Below are 21,346 nucleotides of genomic sequence, written 5' to 3'. Positions count from 1 at the left end.
TCGTTTCATCTGGTGCCCAACATCTTTAGCAGGTTAGCTTTTGCCAAAATGTCAGACAGTTGTTCATTCGGATGCACTAAAAACTGGACACAGCGTGCTGATTGCTGGGAACAACATGCAGAGGGTGACACTGGGAGCAAACACCTCCTCCTCACGTACACACAGAGGGTTTTCATTGGACTCCTGACATCTGCTGGCTCTCCTGTGATGGCCTGCTTGGCAGATGGTGTGCAGGTCATCACATGCTGATATTGCTCCCCTAGCTGCTGGATGTTTCTTTTCTCCTCTCTTTGTTACAGTAAAGGTCTTCTCCTCATTTCGACCAGTTAAATTACCTTCAAAATCCTTAAATTCTTCTTTTCTGTTGTTCATGAACAGATGATTTTAGTTCACATGTGCTGAGTTTTGTGAAAAGCGAGGGAGTGCTCTTGATGCAGTGCCCTGGATCAACTTTTTAAGGGACTTTTAAGGAAACACTGATGATAAGGAGTTACGATATTGCTATTATTTGACAATTCTGCACACATAAATGAAGACAGTCCTAGAAACTTGTTTTACATGCATCTTAGAGAATAAATGTCACTAAAAAATTACTTCAAAGATGTGTCACAATAGCACTGGAGCACAGCTATATACCAATTACAACAAACCATTCAGACCTTTATGTCTTTAGGACATAAACAAGACATATGGTTGTTGTAATCTGGCTTCACAGATAACTATAACTGGGATCCATCTCAATTGAAATAATGTATATAGTGTTTTTTTGTTTTATTTTTTAAATAAAAGGCCAAAGGAAGCACGACACTCGAAATACCTGTATTAAGTTCCCTTAAAAGCCTGCAAATAAAAAGAGATGACTCACATTAAATATCAAAGCTTTCAAGAGTTTCTTTGTAAAGTATTTATGTGGTACTTTATGATGATCCGAACAGAATAACACTTGATGCAGCGACAAAGACACATTGTGTAACCGATCAAAGGAAGAGAGGGTGATAATGGGTCAGATTGACCCATATCATAATTGGGAAGGTTAGATCAGAGTTCATCATTTGGAGATGTGTTCTGCCCCTGAACTCAAATCTGTCAATATTTGCCTGGTTTGCTTTGACCTCTGTTGGCAGCCTGACCCGCTTTTTCTGTAATATAGAAATATATCTATTTGAAATTTTTCTAGCGACTTGGATTACTTTGTTTTCTGAAGCTGTACGGATAAATGACAGTAGAAGTTTGTCCCATCTCGCACGCCGTAGGGCAGCTCACAGTCGCACGGGTTCACTCTGCGCTAAAAATTTCCTCTTTCTGCTAAAGATGTTGAGCTTTCTTGTGATTTTGTGCTCGCTCCTGACCGCCTGTAGGTCCAGCGTGTGTCCGTGTGAGAGACCGGAGCTCTGCCAGCAGATCCGCGAGGAGAAAGACTTCGAGGTAAACTTAGTTGACCAACCTGTTGCTGCTAAAACTTGGCCGAAAAAAACAAAAAACCTTTGAACCCTCCGCTCATCGCTCGCAGCCAGAGACATTTGAGACACTTTACAAACAGTGCGGTGGCGTAAATCACGTAAGTGTTGGTGCTGTTGATGTAAAAGCTCATCGGAAACAGGTGAAACGTTGCGGATTTACTCTAATTACAAATGGCAACAACTGCAATGAGCTAAGGCTGCTGCTTGGTGCTGTCGCCACTGTAATAATAAAAGTTGGTCTTATGATGGAGGTGTGACTCAGTAGCTACTATTAAAACCCGATTCTTTGATCCCCATGATAGACCAGAGAAAGCCCGACTCATAGTGGTCAAAACATTTATAATTCTTTTTATTCAATCATCTTCCGGAAGAGAGAGAGAGAGCCCTGCACAGCCCAAAGCCAGTTGCAGAAGCTCTAACATTAGAATTTAAAAACGTCTCACATACAGGTGTTATTTCGGTACTTTACACGTCACACAGTTTCGATACAAGCACTCCTTATATGGTACAAGTTCCTCTTTTCTGTCTGGCTTCCTGTATTTGTTAATATACTTGTATATTTCTACACTAACGTCCTGTTTTTCAGTCTGGCTGAGCACAGTTTATGAGTCAAAAGTGGCCTTGCGTTACAAACCTTCATTATTAAAGTACATAAAACAATATAATAAAGAAAATAAGCACTAAGGATATATTAATTACATGACACTACCAGTCCTCTTTAGTGTCGCTTACAGGTGTAAAACTATAAGGCTCGTGGCCCAGATTCGTTTGACAGCTGTTTGACTCTCTCTCTTAGAGACCATCCTCAGGTGAAACTAACAGGGCTCCCAGTTAGGCGAGCTCCCAGCTCGTATGTGTGTCCAGGGACCAGCTCAATAGTCCGCACACACTGAACCTCGTATTGGTTTCCAGATAATCGCAGTCCAGCCCCATATCATCACACACTGTTCTCGTTACCTGCTCTCAGGAGAACACGGTGAATATGTGGCCCTTTAAAGTTTGTGTTTGGTTCATTATTTCTTTGTTGTAACAGTGCTTCTTGGCAATAAATCTAATATCAGTGAAAAGCACGATTGTTTCCTCGTAAATGGTGAAACATTTGTAAGGGATATTTGTGCATTTGTGGGTTGTGCCCATGAAAAACTTGTCAAATCTTCTCCACCAATACCAAACAGTTTATTCTGCTATCGCACAAACACAAATTTCCTTACTGTTTGTGCTGAGTTTATATAAATCTGGGTAACATAGTCTGTTCATTTAATTTAATTTAATTTTATGCTTGTGGTTAATGCTGCATCTATTAACCACAGGCCATTAAAAATTAAGAAAACACCCCCAGAATTTTTTTCTACTTAGGAGCTTGAGGAAACTTCAGTATTCCCCAGTAAGGGTAACAAACCAATCCCACCAACACTTTATTTTGTTGTTGTTGTTGTTTTATGCCATAAAACATATAAATAGAACTTTTTAGCTCTTCTGTTTCTTCCGTGCTGATAAGAATGTGTCCATACCTGCCTGGAGGTCGCCCCTGTTGGAATAATACTCTAAACACAGTATTTTCAGTTCCCATTTACAAGGCACATCAAAGCCCTGTTGGAACACCAGGGGCTTTTCTGTTAAAGCTAAATATATTCAACTTCATAAAGTTCCACTGTGAAACAGTGAAGTGCTGTCTATAAACATGTATTTATGTTTGCTCTGCTGAATGCAGGATTTTGTTGACCAAAAATCATTCAGGCAAATAGTTTCAATAACAGTTTATTTGACATCAGTAGTACAGAAGAAGTGCAGAAGAACGAGGGTGGTATTTGTCTACATTTACCTATTTAACCAGGAAGTCTCCAGAGGTTAAAATCTGGTTTTCAGGGGAGGCTTGACCAAGAATGAACACCATCATAAGGTTACAAAATTATACACTCGACCATATAACTCTCAGATAATCAGTAAATCCTACTTTAATCTTCAGTTTCTGATTATTTTTTTAGACAGCTGTTCAGTAGGTATACCAGATGTTCCTTTACACATGTAGTACTTAACAGTTCTGACCTTTCAGTAAATTACTTTCAGTAAATCCTCATCATTAGCTTTGCTATTATGCCACTGTGTGTGTTTTAATTGTGTGCGTGTGTGCGTCGTTTTCAGGTGTTTATATTTGACGTGGGTGGGAAGACATGGAAATCCTACAACTGGAGCACGGTAACAACAGTGGCAGCGTTTGGAAAATATGATGCTGAGCTCATGTGTTACGCTCACTCCAAAGGCGCACGGGTCGTCCTCAAAGGTAAGATAACTTTCTTTATTATACTAAGAGCTGACTGGAGTTTGCCTACATGTAACTAAATATCTCTCAATACTTGCACTGATGTTGTGATAATTCCATATTTCATTTGTCCATTTACGTCTATTTACGTCCTGTGACTGTTCAGTTCACAGCAGCACCCCTCACTACTTTTTATTTTAATAGGAAATTTATTGAAACATATGCAAACATACATGGAATCACAATACACAAAGAAAAAATAGATTTTTCAAATTCTAACAAGCTTGAAAGTCAATATTCGGTATTACCACCTTTATTTCTCAGCAAAAAAACCTGAACTTCCTTAAACACGATTTCTTTCTGTCAACAATCACTGCTCTACACCTCTCCTGACCTCCTCCTGTACATACTGGTGATGGTTTGAAGCAAAATACAAATTTCAAATTTGGATTCATAGTTGTAGATAAAGAAATTAGAACAATTTGTGCGTCTTTGTCACAGATTGGTAGATTGGTAACAAAGTGCCTAAAGATAATATTTAAAATGTGTTTTTTTTTTCTGACAAATTGTTATGTGTAGACACAACCCCGGTTCATCCCTTGAATTAGCTGCATTTTATGCCCGAGTGATTCATAGGTCAGCGTCTGAAAACGATCAGATACAAGGACTGATGAGGGAACAATCAGCCAATGTCCAAAGAAAGACTGTTGCTCAAGACAACTTAAATAAATTGCAAGAAAGTCTGGATATAAAGAAACCAGGCGTGGCTCAATACTTTTGCACGGTACTGTATGTGGTGCTTCTTCTCATTGAGTTTTTGTACATTTGTCTATCTTTTTGTGTTATTGGGTAAAGGCGACGTCCCCCTCTCCTACATTGTGGACCAGGACAACAGAACTGCGTGGATAACAGACAAGGTCATGTTGGCCAAGAGTCAGTTTATGGACGGGATTAACATAGACATTGAACAAGCTGTGGAAGAGGGCTCACCAGAGTACTATGCCTTAACATCTCTGGTCAAAGAGACCACTGAGATGTTTCACAGGGAGATCCCAGGATCTCAGGTAAAGCGGAATGACTGGGCACTCGGAGACAACGGTCATTTTCCAAGGCCAGTCTCTCAGTTTGAAATCCATACTAAACCCAGCTTCACCAGTCTTCACAGGACGTGCTTATTTTTCTATATCGTTACAAACACATCATCCACTATAATTATTTTATCTGAGCTGAGCACTAAATCAGATAAAAAGTCTTTTGGTAAGACTGGGTAAATGAATAAAGGCCTATGAGCACTTTCTGAGTGATTTTAAAATCATCATCCCGTTGATGTTTACCTTTTCCTGATTCCTCAGGTCTCATTTGATGTCGCTTGGTCACCAAAATGCATTGATAAGCGCTGCTATGATTACGTAACCATTGCCGAATCCTGCGACTTGCTGTTTGTGATGTCCTACGACGAGCAGAGCCAGATCACCGGCGACTGCGTTGCAATGGCAAACGCTCCTCTCCGTCAGACTCTCGATGGTTTGTGGTTTTATAGTAGAACAGGAGAAAGGCATGTTGTTGTAAATCTACTTGAGACAATGACATGAAATACTCGGTGTCGTTCTTTGTAGCTTATGACCAGTATTTGAATCTGAAGATCAGTCCAAAGAAGATAGTGATGGGAGTGCCGTGGTACGGCTATGACTATCCATGCCTCAACTTTTCCCAGGTAAGAGATTGTTCATTAAAAAAATAAAAGTGAGGATTAGTTTGTTGTTGAAGGTTTTTGAAGACCAGCGATTTCTCTTCTGAAACGTCTTCTGCGTGGATCTGCTTTAGACTGGACTGTGGCAGTCCTCTGACTTCTCTCACAGTGCCACTGTAATGTCGGTGTTTTTGTATATAAAATGTCACAGCAACTATCAGACGAACTGCAGTTAAACTTGATAAACACACTCGCGATCCTTTAAATGCTATTATTTATTTTACTTTGTCTCAGACTGTCATTCATTTAGTCCATAGTTTAACTGGATGTCACACGTCTGTATCGTGATGCTATGATGATGATCTCTTCTTGTTCCAATCCTGCACATGCTGTGCTGTTACTGGAAAACCTCATCAGCTCAAAGTAGTACTAAAAATGTAAAGTCTGGTTTTGTTTGTGTCAAACAGATGGTGTGGGACTCTGCAACAAAAACTGCAACATATTTTTCTCCTGAGCCTTAAGCTCTTATTTGCGATGCATGTTGAGTGTCTTCTAGATATTTATTGAGATTATTTGAAACTGATAAGTACAGAAACTAGGAATCACCTTTGAACAGAATGTTTAAAAAAGGTGTCTCCTCGAATGGGGACACGATGTTTGTTCATTCAGCTGAACAAAGGTGGGATAATGACATTTGTATAGGTTATTAGCCGATAGCATTACTAACCTTGCCCAGTGTGGGCCATATGTGATATAATACGAGGCCACTTCTGCCTGTTATTATAACACGCCGTCATTTCTTTTCTCACACCAGGAGGGCGTGTGCTCTATAGAGAAAGTGCCTTTCCGTGGAGTTCCTTGCAGCGATGCTGCTGGAAAACAGAAACCGTACAAGTGGCTCATGAAGCAGGTCAACAGCTCGATGTCAGGCAGGCTCTGGGACGACGAGCAGCAGGCTCCCTACTTCAATTACAAGGTGCTCAATTTTCTTTCATATTTTAAGGATAAATTCTTTTTCTTCTTGAAGTATACAAATGCATGGATAAGGTGTTCAATTAATTATAAAATTAAATGTGCATTTAAATATTTGGGTTTTAGTTCTTTTGCTTCCAGGCGAAATGTTTTAGGTCTCGGACCAAAAAGGCAATATGTGCAAGAAAGGATCTGTGCACTGTTTAGCTCCAGTTAATATTTAAAACAAATATTAATATGCAAACCAAGATTTCGACTCATATATATGATCATCTTTTCAGGCTTGTGTTCTTTAAGTTTAAGTTTGACTAGCTTCATGCCTGCGTGGCGCTTGTATTTCAGGGAAGAGCCGTTTATCTGGATGCACTGTTAAAGTACAGCAGTGTCACTTCCCAAACGGAAGGAATTAACCTTCTGAAACAACTATAAACATTTCTGCTATTTGCCCTCAGGGTGGATGGACAAATCTTTTCAGACCACAAGATGGCGCTATTATCAAATTTATGTTGTTGCTTCTTTCCTCAGGACCAGGACGGACAAATCCATCAAGTTTGGTACGATGACCCACAGAGTATTTGCCCAAAGGCGGATTCGGTGATGTCTAAGGGCCTGAGGGGTATTGGCATGTGGAACGCCAACATCTTGGACTACAGTGATGATCCGGTCGCCAGGCAACAGACAACAATGATGTGGAACGCTCTTTTAGGATGCTAGCTGTGCACGTGACAAAGCTGCAAAAATGTCCACCATCCCAGAGCCCGCCTCTGTTTGTTGCTAAGTCAACACCTCCCTTTGTAGCAGTAAAGGGGGTATTCGAGGCATACTTGCACTTGAGAGTTAATTGTTTCTTTTATTGCTGCTGCCTTTGACTGGGTTACATTCCTCTTTGCTAAGCGAAATAACTGTGATTCTCTAAAAAGGAAAGCCAGTCTTTAAACCTACACTGAGCTTACTGAGATTTATGCACTTTTTTAAATAAATAAAACTTGTTTCTAATAAATCTTTGAATGAAATTACAGAGTAAGCAGTGGAATTTTTTATCTCAGCACATCAGAGTTTACATCATCTGAGAAACCCAAACTTAAATCGACATTATAAAACAATGCAAACTACTTTGGTCCAATCAAATAACATAACTAATTAGAAAGACGCATTCAAGTCCAAAATAATTAAACCAGAAAACGTGTTTTTCACGTGCAGTTTATTCTGAACTGGGTGGCGCTGCTCTGGACTTGTGCTCCGTGCCGTGGAGTATTTCCCATCAGGCCGGGATGAGATGACTGACTCTTCTTCTGAGCCAGCTCAGCCTTCAGGGCTCTGAGCTCAGTGGCCGCCTGTTTTCTCAACTAGAAAAATATTCATGGGAAACACAAGAAAATGAGCTCTGCTGTGCTCCGTGATTAGATGATTTTATTGATGATATGTCTCTTGACCAACCAGCTCAGGTATTTTAACAGTTTTCATACATCACTTACCTTTATCTCCGTCACCAGCTTCATCTTGCCATCTTCTACCTTCCTCTTCAGGTTGTCAATCTCGTGGCTCTCAGTCATGATCTGAATGATGAGCTCATTCTGTAAGGGATAGTCCGTCATTAAGTTTATGGGTGGAAAACTGTTTATGGGTGAGTGGCCATTTGAATTAGATACACCTGTTCAACTACCCGTTAACACAAATATCTAAATCAGCCAATCATATGGCAGAAACGGTGCGTTTAGGCTTGTAAGCAAGGTCGAGATGAGCTGCTGAAATTCTAACTGAGCGTCAGAATAGGGAAAAAAGATGATTTATCATTTACTACCTGACTGCTGGTAGAAAGACAACAAATTATTTCAACTATTATATGCTTGGTTGAAGGCTACAGCAGCAAGAACGCCACACCGGCTGCCTCTCCTGAGGGAAGCTGAGGCTACACCAAAAATGGAACCATTAGACGATTGGAACAGTTTTGACTGGTCTGATTCAACTCTATTTCTGCTGCAACGCTTGGATGGTAGGGTCAGAAACTGGCCCCTGTTAGTACCATTTCATCATTTTTTAAACACCACGGCCTAGCCGAGTGTTGTTTTTGGGATGTGATGGAACAGGAAATTCAAATCATGGATGTGCAGCCGATAAATCTGCAGAACTGTGTGAATATGAACCAAAAACTCTGAGGAACGTTTCCTGCATCTCGTTGAATCTGTGCATAAAGAATTAAAGCAGTTCTGAAAGCAAAAGAGGGTCCAGCCCCGAACTAGCAAGGTGCAAGTAATGACTGGTTCATTGTACAGACCTGAAACTGAGCCACTGAGATTTTAATATTAATACTGAAGATGCATTTAAAAAAAAAAGAAGGGAATCGTGTGGTTAGATTGTACCTTCATGGAGGATCTTCCTTGGTGTCTGGGCTTTGCTCTGTTATCTCGGGCCTGCAGCTGATGCAGGACTTTGTTGTAAAACGACTCCAGTTCTTGTCTCAAGTTTCTCAAGTTCTCGTCCAATGGCGCTGTGGCCTTCTTGGCTTCAAAATATTTCTTTTTCCAGCTGTCTCGTGCTTTATGTTAAAAGGACGGAGACAAATTGGTTAACAACTTCAACAAAAAAAAGTTTCACTAAATTGTTAGCGCTTTAACTCGGATTGGAGAATAATTAAAAACCTCTGGTGACTGGTGCTGACCTTGGTTCCTGCGGTGTCTGTTCTGGGCTAACAAGTCTTTCCCCTTTCGCAGCAGCTCTTGTCGCGTCCTCTCCAGCTGCTTTCTCTCCTCCCGTACCAGCTTGATTTCACTGATTAGTTCTTCCCCTTTTAAATAAAAAGCCCGTCAGTTGTACTAATAACAATCAGCATAAAGCCTGCAGATACGTCCGGCTTACTGTTTGTGTGAAGGACTGGAGAAGCAGCCGTTTCATGGGTGACTGTGGCCAAGTCTAAACCTGAAGGTGGTGATACGCATCTGGCAGGCTGAGACAACGGAGCTAGACTTTCTGACAGCTTCACAGAAAAACATCAGAAGATTATCCTGCAAAGTGTTTTTCTTTTGTGGATCCATGTTTTACAAAGAGCACTGAGAAGGAGATGATCATGTAACCAACCCAAGATATACTTTGTGTTTTTTCTAAATGTCACACGTTACCCTGGCTGTTCGATTGTTTCTGATGGACTTCAGCACGTGTTCCACTTTTGATTTCCCAACCCTGAAAAACACACACAAGTAGTTTCAGTCGTGTCCATGGAGTAAGAAGTTTTTAGGTCAGTATGCTGGCTGCTCGGTACCCGTCTGTTAGGGAGAAGCCTGAATCTCTGTCCTCCAGGGACTCCGCCACTCCTGAATGTCTGGCTGCTCTGTTTCCTCTTTGGTTATGTTTCTTCTTTCTGCAGGTTTCTTCTTTCTCTGGCAATTCCTTCACCTGAGCTGAATCAGCCACACACTGCTGGAAATCTGTAAGCAGAAAAACTGCATCTGTCTTTTCTAAGAGTTTCAGCAAATGGATATTTTATTGCATCAAATACAAGACGACGACTTCTTCTTTTGGCTGCTCCTTCTAGGTGTCACCACAGCGACTCATCTGCCTCTTATTTCACCCTGCAGAGGGTTTCTGTTACACAAACCCTCTGCACGTCCTCCGTCACTACATCCATGAACTTTCTCCGAGGTCTTCCTCTTTTCCTCCTTTCTAGTTGCTCCATATTGCACATTCTTTGTCCCATATATCAACTGTCCCTCCTCTGCGCATATCCAAACCATTTTAGCTTTGCCTCTCTAACGTTGTCTCCAAACTGCTCAATCTGGGATGTCCCACTAATGTATTCATTTCTAATCTTGTCCATCTTTCACTCTTGCTTTCATTGTTCTGTCACAAATGGCACTTGTCTCCACCCACTCCACCCTGTTTGCACTCTCTTCTTCACCTCTCTTGTGCACCGTCTACTATTTTGGATGGTTGACCTCAGGTATTTAAACTCCTCCACCTTCACTCTTACACCTTTCTCCCTCTCATTCACATGTTTTCTGTCTTGCTTCAACTGACTTTCATGCCTCATTTCTCCAGAGCATACCTCCACCTCTGCAGCCTTGCAGTTGGGGTGTGTGCAAAGCAAGCTGGGGTGCTCTTTGCTTCTGCCCTCGAAAACACTCTTGCTCTGCTCTCCTGATGAAGGAGAGAGTTTCACCTTCCTTCTCCCCGCCTCCTTCTGAAGAGCTGTAGCTCCTATCATCCCCTTCTTCCTCCTCTTCTTCTAGCCGGTGTGTGGGAGGTGGCTGATGGGAATACTGGGGGATATGGGGGAATTTGATGGGCTCCTTTGTTCCTGTTGCCCGGCTGCACGTTTTGGGAGGGTGGTAATAGACCTGGTGGTCTGGGGAGGTGCTGGTGGTGTCAGGGGTGAGAGACCGGGAGCAAACGCTGCTGTCATTCTCCACAGCGGGCAGCAAGTACAGCTCCGGCTGCGTGGCCTGCTGACAGGTGACAACAACGTGTTACTGGAACCAACCCACTACATAAAGAGAAGCATTATCCGATTAAATGTTTAGATTTAAGTATCCAACACTAACTCTACGTACATAGGGTGGGGCGAACACTTTCACTTTCAGGTCTTGCTCCTGTTTGCTTTTGACCTGCAGCAGACAAGAATTTGGAAGCTGTAAAAGGCACGGCAGTAAAAAGTGTGTTCCCCGCTCGCCCGCACACACGTTTTACACCCTTTACTCTGAGCAGTAAACTGTCTGTGCAGTTTCTCTCTATTGTGTGCCTGGTGAAATACAATCAGCTCTACAAAAGAGCACTAAACAGCCAGCTGCACTCACCAGCGCCAGACTGCGCCCCACACATTTAAGGAAGGAGAATTTGTTGACGCTCCTCTGTGCACCAAGGAGAGCGCCCAGCTCACTCCTAAGAGTTTTCAGGGTAACATCAGGATAAACCCTAAGGTCACAGAAAAGGTGAGGTGGTGTCCACGTTAAAAAAAGAATGATAGTCAGGATTGTTCAAGAACAAAGCTACATGTCACCTATCGAGTGCTCAAATAAATTTGACTTATCAAGTTTAAAAAGCAAAATGACACGTTCAGCAACTGTAATACTGTAATTTTTCAACTGAGACTTGGAAAAATTGTATCATTGCAACACTTTTAAAGCACTGAACAATGTTAAAGCAGTCTGACATTGTTATCAGACAATTACGTTACTGAATTTCCTAAGAACAAAGCCTAAGCAATACAACATATCTCAGTATCTTTGATGTGTCTGCACAGTGGACGTGCAGTCGAGAAGTGTTAAACAATCCTTATCTTGAGTTTTCTATATTAAAACAAACATTTGCGGCAGTTTCACCTGATGAAGCCGGCTGATATGAAGCTCTCTGTGGCTTCAGCAGGGACTTTATTGAGCTTCACATTCCACTGGTCAGCTGGCACAAACAGCACATGGAGCTCCAGAAGCTGCACACGAATGCAAACATGATAACACGGTCGGTTTACATCATCAGGCATGTGTCTGCTTGCTTGAAAAAATAATTTTGTCATTTTATTTCATCCTTAAAAAGAAAAAAGAAAGAAAAGAAAATACCTTGCAGCTGTGAGGTCTCCTGTCCTCTGTATATCTCGCTGACGCGCAAGACAGCTCCATCAGAGAAGGAACAGAAACACAGGAAGATTTCTGCTCTTGTGCTCTGAAGGCGTGCACTGCTAAGTTCCAGTCTGTAGTAATAAAACACCCTCAGTTGTCCAGTGAAGTTTCTTTTATGAGAGTGCCAGCAGTGGTTGCTCTGCTGCGGATCATAGCTGCAGAGAAAAAAACACATGAAGCCGCTCATCTGCGATGACCACTATGGGCGCAATTTCTTCCGTATTTACCCTAATAAAATGTTATATATATATATATATATATATATATATATATATATATATATATATATATATATATATATAGATATATAGATATATATATAGATATATAGATATATATATATAGATATAGATATATATAGATAGATATATATATATATAGATATATAGATATATATATAGATAGATAGATGCGTGGAAAGAGTATGGAAGCGTTTTCAACACCAGGGGGCGGAATTTCCATTTATCTGGCGCTCCTTTCTTGTATTTGTGGGAGTTGTAATTTTTAAAACTTAAATTTAACTTTTGTTGTTGGTGATTATCAGAGAAACCGTCTGGAAATGCATAACAAAGGCGATGATATATGCTTTATGAATCTCGTTTTCACTACTACAGTTTTCAAAGTAACGAAAAACTATTCTACTGTGAGGTTTCTATTGTTTACAAAACAGTGAAGTAAAGAGATCGAAAAGTTGACATTTTCGAACTTCACGCGAAGGCAGCAGTACTTGACACGCCTTTATAGAAAACCGGAAGCTCGTTGTTGATGAAGTAGTTAGCAAGTGAGCTAGCAACAACCAATTTTCTAGGTAAAACTTTTAAATTCGTCGCTTAAAGCCTTAAAACGTTCAACTCAGCAATGTCTGGATCGGCCAACGTCGTAGCAATGAAGAAAGTGGTCCAGCAGTTACGCCTTGAAGCTGGCATTAACAGAGTTAAGGTAACGGTTAAAATTGCTGTAGGGCGTGTACTGTTTCTCTGTCGTCTGTTAAAGGAGTCTCTCTTCATTTGAATAGCGATTGTAGTTGTAGTTGCACAGCAGTAGCTTGCCTCAACTATTTCTCAACCACAGGTGTCCCAGGCCGCTGCAGACTTGCAGCAGTTCTGCCTCCAGAACGCCCAACAGGACCCTCTGCTCACCGGCATGTCGTCCAGCAACAACCCCTTCAGACCGCAGAAAGTCTGCTCCTTCCTATAGCACCAACAGGCCGACCCTCCGCCTGTGTGAGTACAGCTGGTTCTCAGGCTGCCTCTTTTTTGTATTTTTGTACGATTAAAATAACCTCAAGTTCTGTGGAGAATCCATAAAGTACGTTTTGATGTTTTGTACGGCCAAGAGACATAACGTTGAGTAATGGCAACAAGTTACGAAACTGAAACCAGTACAAAATGCACTTTCTTAAAAAGTAGCCTAATTTTAAACGATTAACATCAAACGCTTATAATTCAATGGTAGTTTAAAATTAACTCCTCCATAAAATATCAGTTATTAACCATTTCCAGTCAGCTTGTCGAGGCTGCTCTACTATAGAAAACTGAAAATCATTAAAGTTACAGTGCTTGGACTCGCACCTTTAATTTCTAGACTTTTCTCACCTGTGAAGTTCAGGTAGAGCTTTAACATCACTCACGTTCAGTTTTTCTAAAATCATTTATAAGCAGGTCAGAGTGGTTTAACTTTGCTTTTGCAGTAATGCTTATAAAATACTGTGCATTTCTGCATTGTTTACATGCTTTGCCGCCTGCTTTATAGGGAAAACAAACTTTTCACACCCTCAGCCTAAATGCTGTGGCCCCTGTAATTTGCCTTTTGTCCCATCTCTGATTGCCCTGAGCCCCGTTCTGTTAAAAGGGAGTTCTTTATTACCACTGTCGCCAAGTACTTGCTCATACAGGGTCTGTTTTTAGGGTCTTTACCTTACAATATAAATCACCTTGAGACCACTGTTGACGTGAGTTGGTGCTGTATGAATAAAATTTTTGCATTACTAATGATCGTAAACATTTCTGCAGGTGTTGGACATTGTGGTGCTTTGTGGAACGGGGTTTCAGGATCAGGATCCTGCATCATGGACTGGAATCGACTCAGGAGCGTTAGGGAACTTGGGCCAAACGACTGACTTTTTTTTTTTTAAACTTTTGCCTTTTATCAAATCTAACGTGGAAACCTTTCCAAGTGGTTTTAGCACAAATGCGTCTTAAGCTATTTGCATAGAACTAACCCATACTAACATGTGCCTTTTGAAATGTGTATTTTTCATGCCTGAACAAAAATAAATACCTTTATTCACAACTTAAAGACACAGTAAATGTTTTATTGGAATAACAATATACACACATATTATCCAAGAAGATTTTTGAGAATCCTGTTGAATACAGAAGCATCTGCACTGTGCTCATGTGTTAAATATAAACAATTTGACCACCTCCAGTCACACAATGCACTTTATTCAAAGCTCCTTCTATCAGTCGCACAAACCAGGATGGACCAGGTGTATGTTTGCATATGTGGTAAGAGCAGGTCACATTTTTAAAGCTTTTAACACACAGGCAGCATTTACAGAGAATCAGGATGCTGCATGTCTTCTCGGGCATTTCACGGTCCAACAGAAAATGTGTCCAAGAATTAGACTCAGCCCTTTGATGTCCATGAGTAGGTCATGTTACGATAAAGAGGGGAAATTATACTTTTAAGGGAAATTTGAGCTGTTGTTGAAGATTTAACAGTTGCCAGGGCATTGTAAAGTCAATCTCAGCAAGTCCACAAACAGCTGAAGTATCTTGGATAACAGACGAGATCATTCCCATCTGACCAGGAAAAGAGTTTTATTTTCTCAAAGCTGGAACTTTCGTCTGCAGGCTTCCATCTCATGACGCTGAAATCAAAAAAAGATATTTAAGCTTGTGTGACAAAAAAACCACATTTTTCTTTTAATCTTCCACAATTAAATGTTGAACTAGACTGTAATAACATGACTGGCAAAGTAGAAACTAACAGCAAATAGGTTGCTTAAAGGCAAATGTGCATGTGGCTTGATGACAGTTTTACTGCAAAAACAACCATCTGTGAGGATGACTCACCTTCATCACCCACTCGTACTCTCCGTACTTTGAGTCAAACGTGCCTTTTTGTAGAGATCGGAGTTTGAGGGTGAAGCGTGGCCCCAGCTCCTGAATACCAACTTTCTTCTCATTCTTGAAGATGTACCTTTCACAGATGATTTTTAGAGATTTATTTAGCCTTCTAAATTTAAGATTTAAAAAAGACGGATGTGTTAGTATAGAAGGTTGAAAAATATTTACCTGTGAAATCTGAAAAAGACGAAGTCTCGCTGGTTGTGGAAGGTGGCGACCTGTCTGCCAACGAAGTGTGGCTCTTGTGGGAAAAGAGCTGCGAACAGACGGCCGATGGTGTGTCCCAAACGAGTGGTGAAATTGTTGAGGATCACCTCTGGGTAGTGTTCAGTTGGATTTTTGCCTCGTCTCTGCGGGACAAAGAAAAGGAGCCAGATGATCTCAAATGACTAAACTTCAAGAAAGCGTGTCCCACTGTTTGGAGTAACATACAGAAGCAAAGAGGAAATACCCCCTCGTTCAGTTTCACCTCTTCAACCTATTAAGTATAAAACATGATAAAAATAACTTAGACTGTACCGGGTTGTAAAGTTATTTTAATATAACCTCAAACGAACAACGCATGTCATAATACGATGTGTTGTTTTTTTTCTTTTTAAAGAAACCAAAATGCAGAAGCAGTGTGTGAAACACCGCGTGCTCCACGTGATTCAGTGTCTTTTAGCAGCAGTAACATGAGGTATGTATTTCTACTTGACTTTATGAGTCTCTCACATCATTGTGGAGGAGTTCATACAGGGAGTGCAGAATTATTAGGCAAGTTGTATTTTTGAGGAATAATTTTATTATTGAACAACAACCATGTTCCCAATGAACCCACAAAACTCATTAATATCAAAGCTGAATGTTTTTGGAAGTAGTTTGTAGTTTGTTTTTAGTTTTAGCTATTTTAGGGGGATATCTGTGTGTGCAGGTGACTATTACTGTGCAGAATTATTAGGCAACTTAACAAAAAACAAATATATACCCATTTCAATGATTTATTTTTACCAGTGAAACCAATATAACATCTCCACATTCACAAATATACATTTCTGACATTCAAAAACAAAACAAAAACAAATCAGCGACCAATATAGCCACCTTTCTTTGCAAGGACACTCAAAAGCCTGCCATCCATGGATTCTGTCAGTGTTTTGATCTGTTCACCATCAACATTGCGTGCAGCAGCAACCACAGCCTCCCAGACACTGTTCAGAGAGGTGTACTGTTTTCCCTCCTTGTAAATCTCACATTTGATGATGGACCACAGGTTCTCAATGGGGTTCAGATCAGGTGAACAAGGAGGCCATGTCATTAGTTTTTCTTCTTTTATACCCTTTCTTGCCAGCCACGCTGTGGAGTACTTGGACGCGTGTGATGGAGCATTGTCCTGCATGAAAATCATGTTTTTCTTGAAGGATGCAGACTTCTTCCTGTACCACTGCCTGAAGAAGGTGTCTTCCAGAAACTGGCAGTAGGACTGGGAGTTGAGCTTGACTCCATCCTCGACCCGAAAAGGCCCCACAAGCTCATCTTTGATGATACCAGCCCAAACCAGTACTCCACCTCCACCTTGCTGGCGTCTGAGTCGGACTGGAGCTCTCTGCCCTTTACCAATCCAGCCACGGGCCCATCCATCTGGCCCATCAAGACTCACTCTCATTTCATCAGTCCATAAAACCTTAGAAAAACCAGTCTTGAGATATTTCTTGGCCCAGTCTTGACGTTTCAGCTTGTGTGTCTTGTTCAGTGGTGGTCGTCTTTCAGCCTTTCTTACCTTGGCCATGTCTCTGAGTATTGCACACCTTGTGCTTTTGGGCACTCCAGTGATGTTGCAGCTCTGAAATATGGCCAAACTGGTGGCAAGTGGCATCTTGGCAGCTGCACGCTTGACTTTTCTCAGTTCATGGGCAGTTATTTTGCGCCTTGGTTTTTCCACACGCTTCTTGCGACCCTGTTGACTATTTTGAATGAAACGCTTGATTGTTCGATGATCACGCTTCAGAAGCTTTGCAATTTTGAGACTGCTGCATCCCTCTGCAAGATATCTCACTATTTTTGACTTTTCTGAGCCTGTCAAGTCCTTCTTTTGACCCATTTTGCCAAAGGAAAGGACGTTGCCTAATAATTATGCACACCTGATATAGGGTGTTGATGTCATTAGACCACACCCCTTCTCATTACAGAGATGCACATCACCTAATATGCTTAATTGGTAGTAGGCTTTCGAGCCTATACAGCTTGGAGTAAGACAACATGCATGAAGAGGATGAAGTGGACAAAATACTCATTTGCCTAATAATTCTGCACTCCCTGTAGTTGTTCAGTCTTTTTCTAACTGGACTGTTTTGGACTTCAAATGTTTTACTAACCGAGGCCTTCAGTCTGAAATGTAGCTTTTGGCTTTTTTGCAGTGAGTCTGAGCATCGCACAGTCTGACCTTGCAGTGAATTTGCTGCGATGTCACTTACCTGGGAAAACTTTGAACCGTCCTGAACGTTTCTATTTGTGAATAATCTTTCTCACAGCAGAATGACGGACTTGTATAGTCCTTCCAAAAGTCTTGGGCAGCAACAATTTCTTCTTTAAGGTCACTGTTGACGTGTTTGGCATTGTGTTAACACACATCTAAATGCTTCTCCTTTTATAGGAGTGCCCACACTGACTATTGATCAGTTAATCAAGTGCATTTTATCAGCTGCACCTGCCTGCAGGTAACTTAACCCCTGTACAAACAGTACACGGAGTAATATTACGTGCTGTTCTTCATCTGAGATTTTATCTCCTGCTGAAGACCAGATTAAATTTTTACTATGTCCTGATGTAAAACCTCAGAATTGAAAGAGGGTGTACTTTCCTTTTCACGTGTTTATAGTATAGGTGAGTAAGTAGGATCATTTTGAAAAAGAGTTTGGACTTATCATCTTGCCTTCATCTCCCTGCGTAGTCGAACACTGCTGACTTTGAAGTGTGCAGTCGGCCCGTCAGGTAAGTGACAGAGAACCATGCCATCTTTAATTAATGGTTAAGGATCTCGGCATTAGAAAACAGCTGAATGCATCAAAGATTTCCATGGTTTGTGCAACTTTCATAATTATCAGCAGTATTTGGTCAAAATGAGACTTTTGACCAAAGAAAGAGCTAGAGCTTGCACAGCTGCCTTTAAGGATACTGGGCACTTGTCGATCCTCATTGATGACCATGAGATAGGTGAAGTTCCTGGCGACGCACTGCGGTATGATCCTCTTCAGGGCCAAACCTCTTCTGTAGTACACGTGGGCATTTGGGATGACTGTGGCCAGCTGCTCGCAAAACCTCACCGTCCTCTGCAAGACACAAATCCGATGATGTGGCACAAATCACTGTGCGTTCAACACTTTAGGTGGAAGAGTGGTTAGCACCAAGAAGGCTGCCAAACTATTATTAACTACTGTGACAGTAAATCCTATTTTAGTGCAGAAATTAAACTGTAACAACAAAACCAGCTTCAAACGCTTAAACAAAAGCTAAAAGTAAGCTTGTAGCTTCTGTTCTGCTCGATTTTGTAACAAAGTCAAGAATATTCAAATATGTAGAGATTTTTAGAAAATTCTTTGTTCTGCATAATATTCAAATGATCCAAAATTTACCAGCAAATTATAATTTTTCAGATTCTGCATATTTAATGATAAAAGAATAATAAAAATGACTAATGACAGCAGGAGCCCTCACCCCTCTGGGTCTGTCTGATGTTGTGATGAGCACTTTAGGATTTGTCAGCCCGTTGAAGTAGGCGGAGAATTCATCAGTTCCCTCGTCAAAAGCAATCTGTATATAACGTACACAAACATATGCAACTTAATCCAAATTCAGAAATAAAGATAACAATAATCTGATGAAGCCCAGTTCATACCTCCTCATCCTCTGGGTCGACTGTTGTCTCGTCATACACCCTCTGGTTTTCTATTGTTTTGGGGACCTCCTTTGGTGGTGCCTACATTAGGGACAGAATAAAATAAAGTACAAATAATAAATATTACAGCTGTTGCCTTATTTTATCCTTTCACTCTCTGTCACTGCTGTCTAAGCATAGAAGCCCAGATCTCCCTCTTTCCTGCCATCTCCTCAAATTCATCCAGGGGGACACAGAGGCATTCCCAAGCCAAAACATAATCTATCCAGCATATCCTGGGTCTGCCCCCCAGCCCCTCCCAGTAGGACATGCCTCACCAACTGCTTCCTTTTAATTTGGAGGACTAGTGGCTCTAATCTGAGCCCCTCTTTACCATCAAATCCCCATGACAGCAATTTATTGGTAGAATTAACATATAGTCATAAGTGAAGAACAAACAAAGAGAAGACTCACCTTATCACCTAAAGCTTCACGTTCTTTTCTTCTCTTTTTCCTCAGCTGCATCTTTTGCTGAAATACAAATTTAGAAGTTAATAGATCTTCAAGGAGGTTTTCAAAGTCAATAAAGTGATTTATCGATTAGTCCTACTTGAACTGTAACATAAGCAGTGATGTTTTAAATAAAATTATAGATGTACCTTTTTCTGTGTGTCACAACTAGTAAACCTGGCCATTTGTTACCTCACATAAAATTTATTGTGATTCCATACAAGTATCATCAGAAGCTGCACCTGATTATAATATAAATAACAGTATTTAAAAAAAAACTAAAAACTCTAAAGGCCTCACAATACTGACACAAAATAAATAGGTAACTAGATATTTACCAGCCTACTCTTAAGTTATTAACATTAACAGGGGTGCTTAATATTTAGGGATGCGATGATTATGGTCCAACTTTAATATCAGCAAATGCTGATCCTAATGATTTTTGTTTGGTTGTTTTTTTCCCCTCATAAATAGAAGTACAAGGAGACCCACCCTGACTATACTTCACTTTAATAAAATATGGTGAGTGGTGAGTTAAGCAGCACATAAGGAGTCAGAGTCTAAATAAACTGGACCCAAGCAAAACAAGCAGCCTAACGACAGACGTAACATGTTGACGTTTAATGAAAAAACACGTGCTAAAACGAGACATTGATATTTTTATGTTGATCATTGTATTCTATTGTATTCGCTTACATTAACAGTTCTACTGAAATACACTGGAGTTTTGCTCATGTAAAACGGTGCAGTTTTAACGCACCGCTGTACCTAATAAACTGGCACGTGAGTGTCCCAAGTACCGGAAGCTCCCCCCATTACCAGCCATGACCCAGTATCGGTACCTTTCTCTTCTCCTGCTTGAGTTTCATGAACATGAAGTGTCTTCGCTGTTTATTCTTGATTTCTGACACACTGAAGGTGGGAGGAAAGGCAACAGCCAGCTCGCTCTTCACCATCTTCTTCTCCTCCCCCGCGCTGCCTTCCCCATCAACCTCCGCGCTCTTCTTCTTCGCTTTCTTGCCCTTCTTCCCTTTGCCGTCCTGACTTGTTGAGACCTCTGTAATGTCCATCTTGTATCTGCTGTCTGTTTTGGCTTGTTTCTCACGTGTGTGTACTGGAAGCAGCAGCCCCGTTCGCGTATTCACTTCCGGTGGGACAGGAAGTGGCCGAATGAAGACTCGGTGAAGAAAAAGTATGACCTCTAGTGGTGAGGAGGAGACAGAGTCCCACTGTAAAGTAGGGAAATAGAGCAGAACCTAAACAGCCGTTTTTTGCAATACCACAGCTTTATGTAATGTTCTGTCAGAAACCCTCCTGATACTCGTCCTCCGACTCCACCCTGCCTACACTCTCTCAATTTCACCTCTCTTGTGCACTGTCCATGGCTTTTTTTTGACCCCAGTTATTCAAACCTCTAGTCCTATCATCTTCACTGTTAACACCCGTCTCTGTCTGGCTTCTGCTGGCTATCACTCCTCTGCTCTCCAGAACATACCCCCACCTCTCCAGGCTTTCATCCACCTACTTCATACTCTCACTGCAGAACACAATGTCATCTGTGAGCATCACAGTCTACAGAGACTCCGGCCTGACCTCATCTGGCCATCCATCCATCCCCACTGCAAACAAGAAGATGCTCAGAGACGATCCCTGACGTAATCCAAACCCATCTGTCACTCCTACCACGCACCTCACCACTGATAGCTGTCCTCATACATGTCCTGCACCACCCTTACTTCCTCGTACAGTGTCACACCCTATCATATGCTTTCTACAGATCCACAAAAACATCGCACTTCAAGAACTCTTTCTCGTATCTTCTGATATGGCTCATGATCTTTATACCTTTGTAGTTGCTACG

General features: G+C 41.2%; 4 protein-coding genes across 4 annotated transcripts; 2 read left to right on the top strand and 2 right to left on the bottom strand.

Moving 5' to 3' along the window:
* The first annotated feature begins 1,249 nt into the window (after positions 1 to 1,249).
* On the top strand, positions 1,250 to 7,395 carry ctbs (chitobiase, di-N-acetyl-). The gene is made up of 7 exons (XM_084953797.1): positions 1,250 to 1,425; positions 3,603 to 3,741; positions 4,576 to 4,784; positions 5,073 to 5,244; positions 5,337 to 5,434; positions 6,225 to 6,386; positions 6,908 to 7,395. The coding sequence occupies exons 1-7, from the start codon at positions 1,312 to 1,314 to the stop codon at positions 7,094 to 7,096; spliced, it is 1,083 nt and encodes a 360-aa protein (XP_084809923.1). The 5' UTR covers positions 1,250 to 1,311; the 3' UTR covers positions 7,097 to 7,395.
* Positions 7,396 to 7,572: 177 nt separating this feature from the next.
* On the bottom strand, positions 7,573 to 12,194 carry spata1 (spermatogenesis associated 1). The gene is made up of 12 exons (XM_084953796.1): positions 11,929 to 12,194; positions 11,695 to 11,801; positions 11,170 to 11,287; positions 10,927 to 10,980; positions 10,422 to 10,818; positions 9,639 to 9,804; positions 9,499 to 9,559; positions 9,239 to 9,356; positions 9,042 to 9,167; positions 8,743 to 8,918; positions 7,858 to 7,956; positions 7,573 to 7,728 (listed from the first exon to the last, which is right to left on the bottom strand). Exons 1-12 carry the CDS (start codon positions 11,986 to 11,988, stop codon positions 7,573 to 7,575), a joined length of 1,638 nt encoding a protein of 545 aa, XP_084809922.1. The 5' UTR covers positions 11,989 to 12,194.
* A 439-nt stretch (positions 12,195 to 12,633) lies between these two features.
* Positions 12,634 to 14,286, top strand: LOC146372634 (guanine nucleotide-binding protein G(I)/G(S)/G(O) subunit gamma-5). Its single transcript, XM_084953582.1, has 3 exons — positions 12,634 to 12,927; positions 13,060 to 13,211; positions 14,001 to 14,286. Exons 1-2 carry the CDS (start codon positions 12,847 to 12,849, stop codon positions 13,183 to 13,185), a joined length of 207 nt encoding a protein of 68 aa, XP_084809708.1. The 5' UTR covers positions 12,634 to 12,846; the 3' UTR covers positions 13,186 to 13,211; positions 14,001 to 14,286.
* rpf1 (ribosome production factor 1 homolog) lies at positions 14,282 to 20,663 on the bottom strand. Its single transcript, XM_084953581.1, has 9 exons — positions 20,328 to 20,663; positions 19,450 to 19,506; positions 18,997 to 19,077; positions 18,816 to 18,911; positions 18,277 to 18,430; positions 18,034 to 18,116; positions 15,291 to 15,472; positions 15,069 to 15,195; positions 14,282 to 14,863 (listed from the first exon to the last, which is right to left on the bottom strand). Exons 1-9 carry the CDS (start codon positions 20,553 to 20,555, stop codon positions 14,822 to 14,824), a joined length of 1,050 nt encoding a protein of 349 aa, XP_084809707.1. The 5' UTR covers positions 20,556 to 20,663; the 3' UTR covers positions 14,282 to 14,821.
* Positions 20,664 to 21,346: the final 683 nt, after the last annotated feature.

This window comes from Perissodus microlepis, chromosome 15 (assembly GCF_051167445.1).
Source record: "Perissodus microlepis isolate ML-2025 ecotype Zambia chromosome 15, ASM5116744v1, whole genome shotgun sequence".
In the NCBI taxonomy this organism is placed as follows: Eukaryota; Metazoa; Chordata; class Actinopteri; order Cichliformes; family Cichlidae; genus Perissodus; species Perissodus microlepis.
Note: the sequence above shows the minus strand (reverse complement) of the source record. Positions and strands in the feature narration are given on the sequence as shown.

Coding starts and splice junctions, on each gene's coding strand:
- ctbs (XM_084953797.1), top strand. CDS start 1,312: ATGTTGAGCTTTCTTGTGATTTTGTGCTCGCTCCTGACCGCCTGTAGG. Junction 4,785..5,072: donor GGGAGATCCCAGGATCTCAG/GTAAAGCGGAAT, acceptor CTGATTCCTCAG/GTCTCATTTGATGTCGCTTG. Junction 5,245..5,336: donor TCTCCGTCAGACTCTCGATG/GTTTGTGGTTTT, acceptor CGTTCTTTGTAG/CTTATGACCAGTATTTGAAT.
- spata1 (XM_084953796.1), bottom strand. CDS start 11,988: ATGGAGCTGTCTTGCGCGTCAGCGAGATATACAGAGGACAGGAGACCT. Junction 11,802..11,928: donor GGAGACCTCACAGCTGCAAG/GTATTTTCTTTT, acceptor ATTCGTGTGCAG/CTTCTGGAGCTCCATGTGCT. Junction 7,729..7,857: donor AGCTGGTGACGGAGATAAAG/GTAAGTGATGTA, acceptor ATATTTTTCTAG/TTGAGAAAACAGGCGGCCAC.
- LOC146372634 (XM_084953582.1), top strand. CDS start 12,847: ATGTCTGGATCGGCCAACGTCGTAGCAATGAAGAAAGTGGTCCAGCAG. Junction 12,928..13,059: donor CTGGCATTAACAGAGTTAAG/GTAACGGTTAAA, acceptor TCTCAACCACAG/GTGTCCCAGGCCGCTGCAGA.
- rpf1 (XM_084953581.1), bottom strand. CDS start 20,555: ATGGACATTACAGAGGTCTCAACAAGTCAGGACGGCAAAGGGAAGAAG. Junction 19,078..19,449: donor GTGAAGCTTTAGGTGATAAG/GTGAGTCTTCTC, acceptor TCCCTAATGTAG/GCACCACCAAAGGAGGTCCC. Junction 15,196..15,290: donor GTCTTTTTCAGATTTCACAG/GTAAATATTTTT, acceptor CATCTGTGAAAG/GTACATCTTCAAGAATGAGA.